Source organism: Panulirus ornatus, chromosome 4 (genome assembly GCF_036320965.1).
Source record: "Panulirus ornatus isolate Po-2019 chromosome 4, ASM3632096v1, whole genome shotgun sequence".
NCBI lineage: Eukaryota > Metazoa > Arthropoda > Malacostraca > Decapoda > Palinuridae > Panulirus > Panulirus ornatus.
The window spans coordinates 83,739,510-83,753,532 of NC_092227.1; the positions used below are offsets into that span (position 1 = coordinate 83,739,510).

Below are 14,023 nucleotides of genomic sequence, written 5' to 3' on the forward strand. Positions count from 1 at the left end.
GTAAGTGGGAGGAAAAAAAGATGGGGTTAGTGGTTCCAGAGACTTTGTTAGTGGTATCATTCAGCCAGCAAGGAAGGTATGCCATCCTCACTATTCAACCAGCAAGGATGGCATGCCATCCTCACCATTTAACCAACAAGGATGGCATGCCATCCACACCATTCAACCAGCAAGGATGGCATGCCATCCACACCATTCAACCAGCAACGATGGCATGTCATCCTCACCATTCAACCAACAAGGATGGCATGCCATCCTCACCATTCAACCAACAAGGATGGCATGCCATCCTCACCATTTGGCCAGCTAGCAAGGAAGGCATGGTATCCTCAAGTCTGGGTTCAGGATGAAGAGATAACGACCCCAAAACAGGTCTAGTGTACGCAAGGACAGAGCACAGAATGATCCTAGCGTTATTTTGGTCGGGTATTTTTTCTAGTAAGGCATGAAGACCAAGAGTTCTGTGGTAAAAGTACTAAGGAAAAAGGTGTTTGCTTTTCTGGTGCCAAGATAGATGATATTTTGTTATTTTGATAACATTGTGTCAAGCTTCCAGAAAAACATGTCAATTATTTGTCCCCCATTATCCAAACTTACCCTCCAAAAGATTAATACTGGTAAAGCAAAAGTATGAAAGTAAATCCCTCACCAAAAATACCCCAGTAATTAGTGATTACACCAGGGTAACTACATTACATCTTCCCAGAGGGATGTCAAAAAGGCCCTTTCAAAGATTTAAAGATTGACAAAAATGTTTAAGATCATCACATTCTTTACTGAAGGCATATATTACACACAGCTTTTTTGGTAGAACACGGAAACTAATGTGTTCAATTTACCACAAAATATCTACAACGTAAGCATCAATAAACCCTTATTAAAACTGACCTACGAGACCTCACTTAGTATGAAGTAACCTCACCTAAAATAAAGTACACCAGGGTAGGTCTTACCATACGGAACCTTAAGTAGATATATTGGTACGTAAACCACACACTTCTGGCAAAATGCTTTGATGCGTATGAGTAATAATCATTAATTATGAAGTTCTTTAAGAAATTACACTTATCTTCTCACTACTAGAAAGAATTTTTGCTCCTATTTTCATTTGCTTTTTCTGGAAAGTATATGATATCAGAATATACGACCGCAGGGAAATTGCAATAGTCCTTTTAGGTCATTTATAAACCATACATAAGCTGAAGATCCTATTCAACCAATCAACAGGGCTGCCAGTCACCCCCTTTCTTGAGAAATTCAACTACAGTCCCATCTACTCAAGCTTTCTTGCCTCACTTCATCTCACGCAGGGCTTTCACCACCTCCTCTCTTCACCAAACGACTTGCCACTGCGCAAATATTTTGTCGTGCGTCAATCCAGTATGCCATTAAAGCTCTCCTGTAGAATCACAAGACGCTAAACTCACTGTAGGCCCTAGAATTAATCGTTTTTTTACTGGTGGTTCACCTACAGAGCACTGCTAATTCTAGCTTGTTTGTCCACAGGGTGTCCAACGCCGGAGGAGTTCAGCAAAATGGACCCCGACACCAACTTCCCCGTCGAATGTATGATCTTCTAGCTGCCCCACCGCCATGGCTACAGGCTCAGCCGCCGAAACAGCCATTAATAAACAGTTTACATGACCTTGTCCTTGCTTCCCAAGACATATCTTAAGTTACCTCCAACTTGGGGCTTCTGTGACCATGTCTCTGTCCTTTGACTGTCTTTACCGCGTTTCTAGTTGAGAACTTCCCTCCATGTGCCTTCATCTTCAGACTGTCTTCATCATACCTCCATCCAAAGGCCTTTCTCTCACTCTCCTCCTTTGTAATAATTCCTCCGCCAAGCCTCCATATCAAGATTTTCTTCATGCCTCTACCCTCTAAGTTCCTTCATCTTGCCTCTAACCAGACCTCCTTCATTTCGCCTCCAGATTTCCATTTTCAGATTTCCTTCACGTTGCCTCTGTCCTAAGACCTCCTCCACTCTGCCTCCACCTTCAGCTTTCCTTCAACGATCCTCCATCTTCAAACTTCTTGTCTCTCCATCATCTTGCTTTACGTTTTTCTTTGCCCTGCGTTCTCCACTATAATCAAATTTCATTTACGTACCTTGAAAATAAAAGAGTCGTCTCTTAAACTGAAAGTGAAAGCCTCGTCTTCATTATTTACCCTATTGATGCTAACAAGTACATTCCAGTGGTCATTTCATTTAAACCCCATAGGTATTCGAATCTACCAGTGACTTACACAAGGCTCTTAGATTCTTCATGTTTTTAGCTCTCAAGTATTCTTATGTCCCTATGTCCTACAAGAAGCTCTTGGATAATTTCCTGGGTGAAAATAAGTTATTCCTTAACTATTGGCATCTGTTTAAGAGAAAAACTGTAGACCACATGCCTGTGACTCTCAGAATATTCAGTGCTTTATAATTTGTTACTCATTTCGTGGGTGTTATTTTGAAGTCCTTTAGCCTAGCTCCATGGAATCAGAAAATGTATGTGCCCTTTTTGATTCTCAAATCAAATGACTTTTGGTTCTTGTTGAACATCTAGATTTCTCTACTTCTTTCGACTTGATAACGTCTCGTAACACACGACGACCAAACACAAACACACAAAAACCACTCCAGATGTACGCTGAGATGTATAGATACCAGACTGTCAGTCAATCTTCCTGTATCAGTTCTTGGCTGAAAAGCATCGCTTTGTATGATCCAATCCCTTATCAGACGCACAGAATTCCATAAACGAGTCTTTTTAAGTTCATCGGCCTGAAGGGTGACTCCCAATCGTCTTCATCTTTCTTGAAGCTCCTCCATGATGGTCCATTTCGTGGCTGCCTCAACCCGTTCTCGGATTTCGTTTGCTTGTAGAAGGTTCACATATCAGAGTCCAGTCGAAGTACATTTATTTCCAGTGAAGAGACTTGATGGCACCCGGATATCGTCTGTGATGATGGCTATTCTTAGGACTCTGGTTCACTTGTGTGTCAGCATACTGAAGAAATGGTGGCTACCTTCAGCTATTCCACTGAAGGTAAACGGAGTCGGTTCTCCATCAATCCACAGGAGGAACAAGGAAACAGCTCTCCACCAACCACAGAAGGAACAAGAAGACAACTTTTTATCATTCCACAGGGAGGAATGGAGTCGAAGTTTTCCATCACTCAACGGGAGGCACAAGGAAGCACCTCTCCATCATTCCACAGAAGAAACAAGAAGTCGATTTTCCCTCACTCCTTCCAGGGATGAAGGAGGCAGCTCTCCAACATTCCACAGAAAGAACACGAAAGCTACTCTCCATCATTATGACTCTCCATGACGCCACAGGAAGAACACAGACGAAACTCTCCATCACTCAATAGAAGGAACATGGAGGGAACTTTCCATCTTCTCACAGTAAGAAAAAGGAGCTATCCAACTGTCATCATTTCGGTGGATGACTGTGATCTTTGAACAAGATCAATGCAGGTTGCTAATCACAACACACATCCTTCTACCAAGGAGTGCATCATATACTCCAAGACACTGGTGTTGATCAGGCCATGTTTTTATACATAGGGATTTGTTATAGAACTTAACACACAATCGGTGTTGCATATTGTACAATATCGTATAGGCCTTTACTTCAACAATGTCGGCAGTTTCTTTGATTTGTCTCAACAAAGAAAATATAACGACCAAAAAAAAAAATGTCTAAACTATCCTTATATACATTTTTATGTTATCTGAGACGGCACAGGCATTAAAGCTATATATACTATGATCGACTGCCAAAACTAGGATTCGAACCTATGAGCTCGACGCTAGACGGCCCGTGAATGCGTCACGGTCAGGAACGCTAATCGATACACCTCGGAAGTCCATATACAATTTCCCAATGCTTTCCAAAAGGTTCGAATGCAACTTATACGATGTTTTTTCCCTAAAGGCAAAAAGAGTGTTCTGTCTAAAGAAGGCCTTTGAGAATTAACGTTATTTCTCATTCTCAAAGTTTTAGCATCAATATCTTTAACAAGTTTCAAAATATAGAGGTTTTAGGATACTGTAAACTGTCTATATTCCTTTTACCTTTTATAAGGAAAAGTATAATCTACAACAAGAAATCATGATTGTAAAATCATAGTACAAATAGATCTTTGAGGTAATCAATGATGTACCGTGAATAGTTTGATCTGTGTGAAAATTCAATGAAAAACCAAATTTCATAAGACAGATTATGTCACTACCTATACGTAATTGACTTCAAGTCCAACTTCTTCGCCAATGCTCCCTCCTTTACAAACTGCAGTTACAAATGTTCTTTTTGGGCACAATTTACGTTTTCAAAAAAAAGATGAACCCATTCTTTTATCATCTATATTCTGTGCCGTAAGATGGAAATACATTTTGACCCTTAGTATGTGTACAGAAGGTCTCCAAGTAACGCTTATACTGTAAAATACAGACGAGATATTGATCAACGTATCCTATAAAGATGTTTTGTTATGTATCCGAGACGTGTGTCTACTTCATGAAGGAAGTTTTCTATTTTTCTCAAACATTCTACCGTTCTTTACACACTGGGACTCGATAATCAAATAGACTGGATTGGATTATAGAATTTAGACTTATAAAGCCAAGCGCTGGAGCTTCGAAGGCTATTCAACGCTCTGATAATCAAACGGGGATGATTACAGAAAGTCATTTGTTTTTTTTCATGATGCAGATGAATGATATCATTCACACAGTGTTTGTATTAGTTATAAGATGCTTGATGTATAACTAGATTTTTAAGTATATATCAGATCACGAGGGGTAGGAGACTTGTTTTCTTTCTCGAAGAAGACTTTGACGTATGTAAGTGATTTACCATAATCATCACCTTACAATGTCGTAAGGAAGCGAGTATGCTGAAGTGCTTTGCAACCTGTTGACATAGTGTGATGTGGACATTCACACCCACATAACCTATCAGCGTTGTACAAACGTCTCCTACTCGTTCTTATAATCAAAAATTGCTAGTGTGTGATAGTAAGTGTCAGGCCCAAGCTATTGAGAACTCCCCATGACATTTATCTTCAGGGTTTTTTTGCACTGTAAAAGTAATGCACACTGTCATGTGTGAGTTAGGATCGATGCACTGTTGTCTGACAGCCACGAAGGATATGGAGGAAGGTACCGTAGCAGTAAATAGTGACTGATGGCCTGTGGAAGCCTTAGAAATATTTGTGTTGTCCTGCGACGAGAGGACGTAAAAACAATTGGACTTGTAGTGTTGTCTGACGTTTAGGAAAGCAATACACTTGTGTTGTTTGGAGGATGTGAAGAAACCTGTTCCTAACGTATGAGTGTTTCATTGAAAGATCGACCAACTTCTGCGAATACGAACGAGCCATGAAACTTGTGTGTCTGACTGTAATTCAAGAACAGAAATTAAAGTGATTGCAGAGGGGAGTTGAAGAAGAAACTATATATATATATATATATATATATATATATATATATATATATATATATATATATATATATATATATATATATACTCTTACAAGCTATGAAACAAGTACCTGGATAATAAATTACAAACTACAGTGATTACAGTGGATGTTAACCAAGTTACCTGATACGAGACATGAAAACAAACACTTCTATTACAAAAATACAAAATGCAGTGATTACAGTGGATGGTAACCAAGTTATCTGCTACGAACCATGAAAACAAGTACCTAATACATTGTTCTTTTGTCTCCATTTTTCAAATGATATTTGAGCATCAGACACACCGAAGGAACCGGAATATTGCCCATCCATGTATGTGATTACTAACGTATCTCTCTCTCAGACCCGTGGGTCATAATGTAATAGATCCAGTGACGCCTGGGGGAAACTGTGACAGATGACGAGTCTTGTGGAAGTGTTGGGTAGTGGCGGTGATGTGTAGCTGAGTGACGGCTGTTGGTGTTCTGTGACGTAATGTTTATAGTGTATAGTTAGGGGGTAAATGAGAGAAAAAAGAAATATCTTGAAAAATCTGTCGAAATATATATATATATATATTTTCTCGTGAAACATTGAGTTTATTATGATGTGATCCATTATGTACTTATGCTTTATTATAATCATTTATGTTATTATTACAGTCAAATAATCACTTTGTTATTAGTATCATTATTATTATTATTATTGTAATTATTATTATCCATTAGCTGGGTTGTTGGGTCCTATGATATCTTCAGGGAAATCTGGTCTCCAAAATACAGGTGAAGATATGTATTTACTTCTCTCAGGTTACTGTAATCTCGTGTGGATATTGAAGGATTTTACTGTACTTTTGGTGAAATTTTGTAAAACGGAAGAATTGGTGGCGAACGAAATGATGACAATTAGATTATGAATTATGTACCTTACAGTACAGTAAAGAATATGATATTAATGGTATTAAAGTCATTTATCTTGACCTGTATGATGAAATATTATTATCTCGTAATCACTCACGAATATTCTCTTCGTAACCATGTAAACCATTTTTACAAATTTCAGGAAAACAAAAGATTGTCCCTTTTTTTTATTTACGACATCACATTAGCTAAAAGGCACTTGTGTGATCAAGTCATGGAAATCTATTCATTTCTCTCCTAATATCTAGTTCATTAGATGGGGGGGGGGGGAATGTGACCTAGAAATAATCCCAGAATGGGGCAACGTTACCCCACCAGCACTGACCCAACCACCCAGCTCCACAGTCTTAGGTCATCAACACACAACAACCTCATATTGTACATATACACGTAATGTAAAACATATCTAATGGATACCATATGTACTGTTGTAATATGATGTATACCGGAGTGTTGGTCGTATAGAGATCTATTGTGTCTTGCATGCTGCTCTCCCTTCACCTCCCTCCACCTCAATTCCCTCGCTCATTCTCTCCCTCCCTCCCTCACTCCTGACGGTAGTTTGACTCATGTCCCGTAGTTAGAGAAGAGTAGTTCAGTAGTTCACATGTCTAGCAGACAATCTTTTTTGTCACTGTGCCTTTTTGTACCCCAAACAATGTTGTGTTTTTCTTAATAGAGACGTGTTTCATTACCACAAACCTTTTTGAAGTTTTCTAAAGACCACAATAAGCTGAAGGTGTCAACGCAGGTTTTAAATGCCTATTAGGGTCATTAGCATATCTGCAACATTTCGAGATAGTATATCAAGAAAGGTTTGCAGTTTTTATTCTTATTCTGCGTAGCTCAATTTGACTCGAACAGGTGCTTCATGTGGGTCCAAACAAACACGAAACGTCTAAAGTGAAACTTTTTTGACAATTTTTGCTATACTGAAATTTGTAATTATGAGGAACTAAAATTAATGGACGCATCCCCTATCCCCAGGGATATATAGGGATATATAGGGGAGAAAGAATACTTCCCATGTATTCCCTGCGTGTCGTAGAAGGCGACTAAAAGGGGAGGGAGCGGGGGGCTGGAAATCCTCCCCCTCTTGTTTTGTTTTTTTCCAAAAGAAGGAACAGAGAAGGGGGCCAGATGAGGATATTCCCTCAAAGGCCCAGTCCTCTGTTCTAAACGCTACCTCGTTAATGCGGGAGATGGCGAATAGTATGAAAGAAAGAATATATATATATGTGTGTGTGTACGTGTTTTCAAACATTTTCATGATTGTCATCTGTTCATCATTTCCATGAGCTAATATGTTGGATGCTTCGTATCAGCCTTCCCTCCCTGTGTCCCCTCGTGCTTAAGCTACTTCAGAGAAAATCTCAATGCAAAAGGTTTCCCCTTGCTCGAGGACGAGAAGCCTCAAGGTGTAATTGTGGGCTACAAGTCCGAGAGGTAGATTACTGTGGTTGTGTGTGTGAGATTTACATTTAAGTCTGGCCTGAGGTGGACTGTGCTGGAAGGCACTCAATCTTGTTGATTGGTCGCTGGGGTTCTGTCATTTCGTCAGGTAATATTGCTTTGAATCAGTGGTTAATGGCAGTGGTTACTAGTATATCCACTGGAAATGAAAAAGTATACCCGTTTTTTTGTCCTTCCTATTTTTCTCTTCCTCCTTCTTTCTTTCTGAATTCACTAAAAGTCTCCGTCAAAATTCAATTCCGTATTTAATTCAGTCTTGAATTATATACCTTGTTGACATAACTCAAGACATCTGGAGTCTAGCAACGTTCTGAAGCAAGCTCCTGATTGGCTGATACAATGGCAAGGAACTCTGTAAATTCTACAGATTTTCGTGATTATGCTCAATACTCTGTATATACGAATATCGATTGCTACATGAGCAGCTGGTTTCAATCTGGGATTGTTTCTCAAGACATGTGAAAAACTAGCGTAAAAAAAAAGTACGTTTGGACTCTAGAAAAATTAAGTAGATTAAAAGATTTTTTGCAAAGCGATGAGTGACGCTGGGTGTCAAGACGGTCACACAGGTGTTCACGATCAATGTTGTTGTTACTCCATGATCCGGTGCTCGGCTCGGGATCGCTCGAAGGTTTCGTCCGGAGTCGAACCACTCTGGCCATGGTAGACCACTGGCCATAACAATAGGTGGGCCACTGGCCCCTAAGAGTATATACCTTTTTAATGTCAGTGAACAGCAGACGACTGTATGGATCAGTTTGAACTTCACAGTACTGCTGTCCACGTCAGCATGTCCAGAGAAACTGGCGCTGGTTGACATAGTCGGTGAGCTCACACAGATACGGAGTCGGACCCGCTATGTCATCATGAATGTGTATCGCTACTTCAGTCGACAGTGAGGAGTCGCCTCGAGCACGGAGGTCGCCCAGACAACAGCCGAGGAGGCCAGGCAGACGAGTGTCGTCCAGCACGGTGCACAGTGGGAGGCGATGCAGGTGCCTGAACGCCAACACCTCACCCCATATCATTAATGGCACACAACGTTGAGATACGACGTGTACTGCGGAAGCTGGACGATTTCCGACAAGGGAATGGATCAGGAAAGAACTCTTTAACGGACGATTTCCGACAAGGGAAAGAACTCTTTAACGTTCATTGACAGAGGGGGGTGGGGGAATGGATATCCGGAAAGAACTCTTCAATATTCTATGACAGAAGGGGGTGGGGAAGCTCCCAACCTTTAACTGCACTCGTAGAAAAAGTGAGGGGGAAAATCCAGTGTTGTTTGAAAGTAGAGGAAGGACACAGTGGAAAGTTGTTCACGAAACTGGGCTTAGATTTAGAAAAGTGTCAAGTGTAGAGGGAACATTTGTTGGGGGAGTGGATGACATAGTGGGAGCGCGAGTGGAACAAGTACCTTAGGTTAATTGAAAACAAATGACAATAGATATTACCCCACCAACCATTGGCCAGAGGTGGTTTTCGACGAGTAAATCTGAGTAAACCAACATGAGTGTGTGTGAGGGGCTGATGCTGGACGGTGACTCATGGTAAAGTTGGACCCACAGCGACAACTGGTAAAGGTTCCTGTGTAATTATCTGACCTGCTGGGGTGGGTAGGGCTTCATCATCCCGGGGGCGTTACATAAGTCCAGATCTAAATACGTCAATACAGGGGACTTTTATAACCTCAAGAGCCATGAAGGATTCAAAACATGGTTTCGAGGAACAACTCTTGCCTAATAGTGAAGAGAAGTCTCTAATGGTGATGGATATATACACCTCATAGCACAGTGAGGTTCAAAAGAGAATTCCACGAAGGAGTAACAGGAAAAGCTGGAGTGATGGAATGCTTATCCTCTAATAAGATCACGCACGATCTGTCTCTGGCGAGGTCTGAACTGTGCTACAAATAGCAAAATGACACAGAAAAATAGGTTCTTGAAATAGACGAAATAGCCCGTGACTATGGCCGTGATATTCTAAGATTATTTCAAAACTACTTCCAATTTGACCCAGTCAAGTTCACATGGACAAAATCTAAGATAAACATCGGGAAAAGATCATTCCCATTCAGATGAGTTTATGAAAACAGCAGAGAAACTGACTGAAGTAGACTGGAGAAAGTGTATTGAACTTACCAGGAATAGCATATATTCCTATGAGTCCACGGGGACTACGAAACACAATAATAATAGTAATGATAATGATAATAATACTGATAATAATAATAATGATAATGATAATAATAATGATAATAGTATCCCTGGGGATAGGGGAGAAAGAATACTTCCCACGTATTCCCTGCGTGTCGTAGAAGGCGACTAAAAGGGGAGGGAGCGGGAGGCTGGAAATCCTCCCCTCTCGTTTTTTTTTTTTTTTTTTCCCAAAATAAGGAACAGAGAAGGGGGCCAGGTGAGGATATTCCCTCTAAGGCCCAGTCCTCTGTTCTTAACGCTACCTCGCTAATGCGGGAAATGGCGAATAGTATGAAAGAAAAGAAAGTAATAATAATAATAATAATAATAATGATAATAATAATAATAATAATAATACGCAGGTTGGAAATTCCACAAACATTATTACCTTCATAATGTTAATGTGTGTGTCAGGAGGTCGTAGAACTTTTGTTGTGTAAGCGATGTAAGTCATTACGATGATATATTCTTGATGGAATATATACATTATATACATTATTCTTGATAATGTGTACATAATACACTACAAAAATAGTGTAATTATCTAAAAAAAGAAAAGGTAACTAAACGTAAGTCCATATATATATATATATATATATATATATATATATATATATATATATATATATATATATATATATATATATATATATATTCTTCTATACAAGTGGATTTATAGTGCAGCACTTCAGGTTATGAGTATTTGTATGGGTATTTGTAACATATTCATGATTGCATACATAAATACAGAGAGAGAGAGAGAGAGAGAGAGAGAGAGAGAGAGAGAGAGAGAGAGAGAGAGAGAGAGACAGAGAGACAGAGAGAGACAGAGAGAGAGAGAGAGAGAGAGAGAGAGAGAGAGAATGTGCATGGGCGTGTACGTATGTGTATGCAAGTGTGATTGTATGTATTTGTATGTGTTGGGTGTGTGTGTGTGTGTGTGTAAGGTAGACTGCGAGAAACTAATATGCGTAAAGTGAAGAATCTTACCTACAAGACATATCCCCTCACCTTTATGCTTTGTGTGCCTATCATGTGCACACTTCAGACTTGCTCCCTCACCACAGCTTCCCCAATGAGGCCCAAAGACAGTTCTATGTAACCGTAGTTCCATCTTGCATATCATTCCCACCTGATGGCTATTCGCATACCCCAGTGTTTACACTACTGTCCTCAATGGACGGTAATAGAGGCTAGGACCATCCTCATCCCTCCTCCCATATCCTCCTCCAGCACCATCCCTTCTACAACCCCCTTACCTGCCCTACCTGGAGTGCACGTAGATCCTTCCAGGGGCGTCATAGGCAACAGGAACCCGTGAGATAACAGAACAAACTTCCTCATGGCAGGTTGAGGCTCCTTCCTTCCCTCCACCCGTGCAACGCAGCTTAAAAGAAAACGACTATGTCCCCTCCCCTTAGCCAAGTGCTGTCCCCAACTCATGAGTGGGAAACTCTAATCGACGTGAGTTAGTGTCTTTGGGGGGTCATTGGTGATGTCGCTGAGAGGATGACGCGCCAGAGTAAATGCTCGCTGAGAAAGTGCGTTGTATTCGTGTGTGTGTCTATGTGTTGTGCTTCGAGGCTCCCTATATACACTGCGATATTCTATTCTTGATAAGTTATCTTGTACGTGTTTTGAGTTTACAGACCTTTGGTTACGCCTGCTTGAAGAGGAAATATATCTATTCATCTTAAACATACACTGCATTGAAGGAGATTTTAGGTATGATCAGAGACACACGCTAGTTGACGAATCAAAACTGATTGACGTAACAGTAAAGTGATTAGCACAAAAATTTGAGGAATTGATGAACCAGGAGATCAATAAACATAAATGATAAAGTCATTTATAAGCACTGCTACTGACTGATGTCCCAAAGGGATGATGATCATGGAAATTAAACAGAAACTGGAGCTTGAAAACGTAAAAAGAAAATAGCGACTGGTCAACACACTTTGACCTTGTATGTGTTATTGGCTTCTAAAGTTTTAAGACACCAGACTGGGACACTCGCTGTGTTCTAGGGTATGGCATGTCCTTTGCCCTCAGGGGAAGAATGGCTCCGGTAAAGATTGGCAAATGTGTGATCCAGGGAGAAAGGAAAAAGATAACATGGATAACCCTATATATATACAACGCTGGAAGTATGAGATGAGAAACTGTAGCCACAGATAACGTAGTCTGGAAAGGTATGAAAAATGTTCCTTCATTCTGAACACATGGGATAGTCAGCTGTTGCCTGGAAACCTATGGCAGCTTCAGTTTGGAAGTATATGACGCATGGCTTCACTTCAGAAAAGTTTCTTACTTTATTTAGCCCAATTTGGAAGTTTTGCGTGGTATAGCGGTTAGCGTTCCCGGTCGTGACGCATTCACGGGCCGCCCAGGGTCGAGCGCATAGGTTCGAATCCTGGTGACGGCAGTCAGTCCACAGTCAATCTAGCTGTTCATCGAACCCAGGGGTTGGTCGATAAAATGGGTACCTGGCTCAGGCCGTCTCAACTAACATAAAAAAAAAAAATCATTATATCAAAATTCAATGAGAGAATATTCAATATAACAATTAAACATGTAGTTAACAAGGATATTTACATATATGAATGTTAATATTCTATTTACATATATGAATACCTATGCCCTATTTACACATATGAATATTCATGCATTTTGAATTCTTTTAACAATGCCTTTTGTGATTCGTTCAGCTATTAACTGTTGCCTTCACTGAATACTCTACGTTTTGTGGGATATTCGCTACCAGTTCTTCAGTTCCCCTATCAAACCTAGTGTTTTGTATAGTCACAGAAAATGAATCAAATGATTCTAAGTTACTGATAATGTAAGGGTGTAAAAGACATTGAAAATTACTTGTAAGGGTGTAAAAGACTTACATGCTCAAAGTTGCTGTTAAGGTAGGGGTGTAAAAGACTTACAGTGTCAAAGTTCCTCATGAGGTAAGGGTGTTAAAAGACTTACATAGTCGAAACGATGGTGTAAATGACCAACATAGACTCCCATAGATTTGCTACTGTGTAAAACTATTTACGCCCAAAGTGACATGTAGTCATGACCCAGATCTCGAGACAATTCCTCTCATCTTTTACGTAATTGTATAAAGTCAAATCTTGTGATCACCCGCCCCTCGTACCCACCTGGATACTGGAAGCCATTTAAACACACTGGCGCTCCTCTGAATAGAGTGGAATAAGCGACTATGTCATGGAAGACGTGTGTGTGTGTGTGTGTGTGTGTGATCGAACCCCATCTTCGCTTTTGCGCCATCTGGGCCTGAATCCCACTCAATACCTATACCAATGTGGTCTTTTAAACCCCATTTGTAGAAGAATGCATTTAATTCACTGCTCACTCGGGCACTTTTGCCGTCCCGAATGACTCTTTTAACGCGCCATGAGAGAGAGATTCGCTACCAACAGGAGAGGTTGTAATGTGGATTCTGAATGCGTCCTTCAGCAATTGAAAGCCTCGTTGTCCTCTACTCCTCCCTGAAACCCAGCCGAGCGTTCTGAAGCACCTGAATGCCCTCGGCAGAAAAAAAAACGTTTCCTATACACATGACAGAGAGAGAGGCTCGCCCAAGGGCCTCCAAGGCTTCATGTACAATGCATGAATTCATGCAGGGCCATAAAATGCTTTGGGCGTCGCTGCTCTGTGTGGTCTGCGGCCAACAACAGCTTTCTGAATCGTTTAGAGGAGCGATGGAAAAGGGACAGTGTTCGAGTAACAGGGAACTGAATATCATAAATGTCTTCACGAAAAAGCTTAAAACATAAGGGTTTTTTTCTTCTTCTTTACTTAGGCCAGAATGATGTCGTTTTCAACACGTATTGGGTGATGTCAGTGTGTAATAAGACCTACGTCAGGTGAGGTCAGTTTTCTTGTGGGTGTTCATATGAGGTCAATGTAGGTCGTCCGTATGATGAGGTTGTCGATTCGTCTTAAATTCCATT

The 14,023-nt window shown here is 40.5% G+C and overlaps 1 protein-coding gene across 5 annotated transcripts in view; it reads left to right on the forward strand.

Moving 5' to 3' along the window:
* Positions 1-7,059, forward strand: part of LOC139746005 (uncharacterized) — a 339,080-nt gene extending 332,021 nt beyond the window's left edge. For all 5 annotated transcript variants that reach the window (XM_071656833.1, XM_071656800.1, XM_071656823.1 and 2 more), the window contains one exon: positions 1,507-7,059. In XM_071656833.1, coding sequence (XP_071512934.1) covers positions 1,507-1,580 — 74 coding nt within the window. In that variant the 3' untranslated portion in view covers positions 1,581-7,059. The remainder of the gene's footprint in view (positions 1-1,506) is intronic.
* The last annotated feature ends 6,964 nt before the right edge of the window (positions 7,060-14,023 follow it).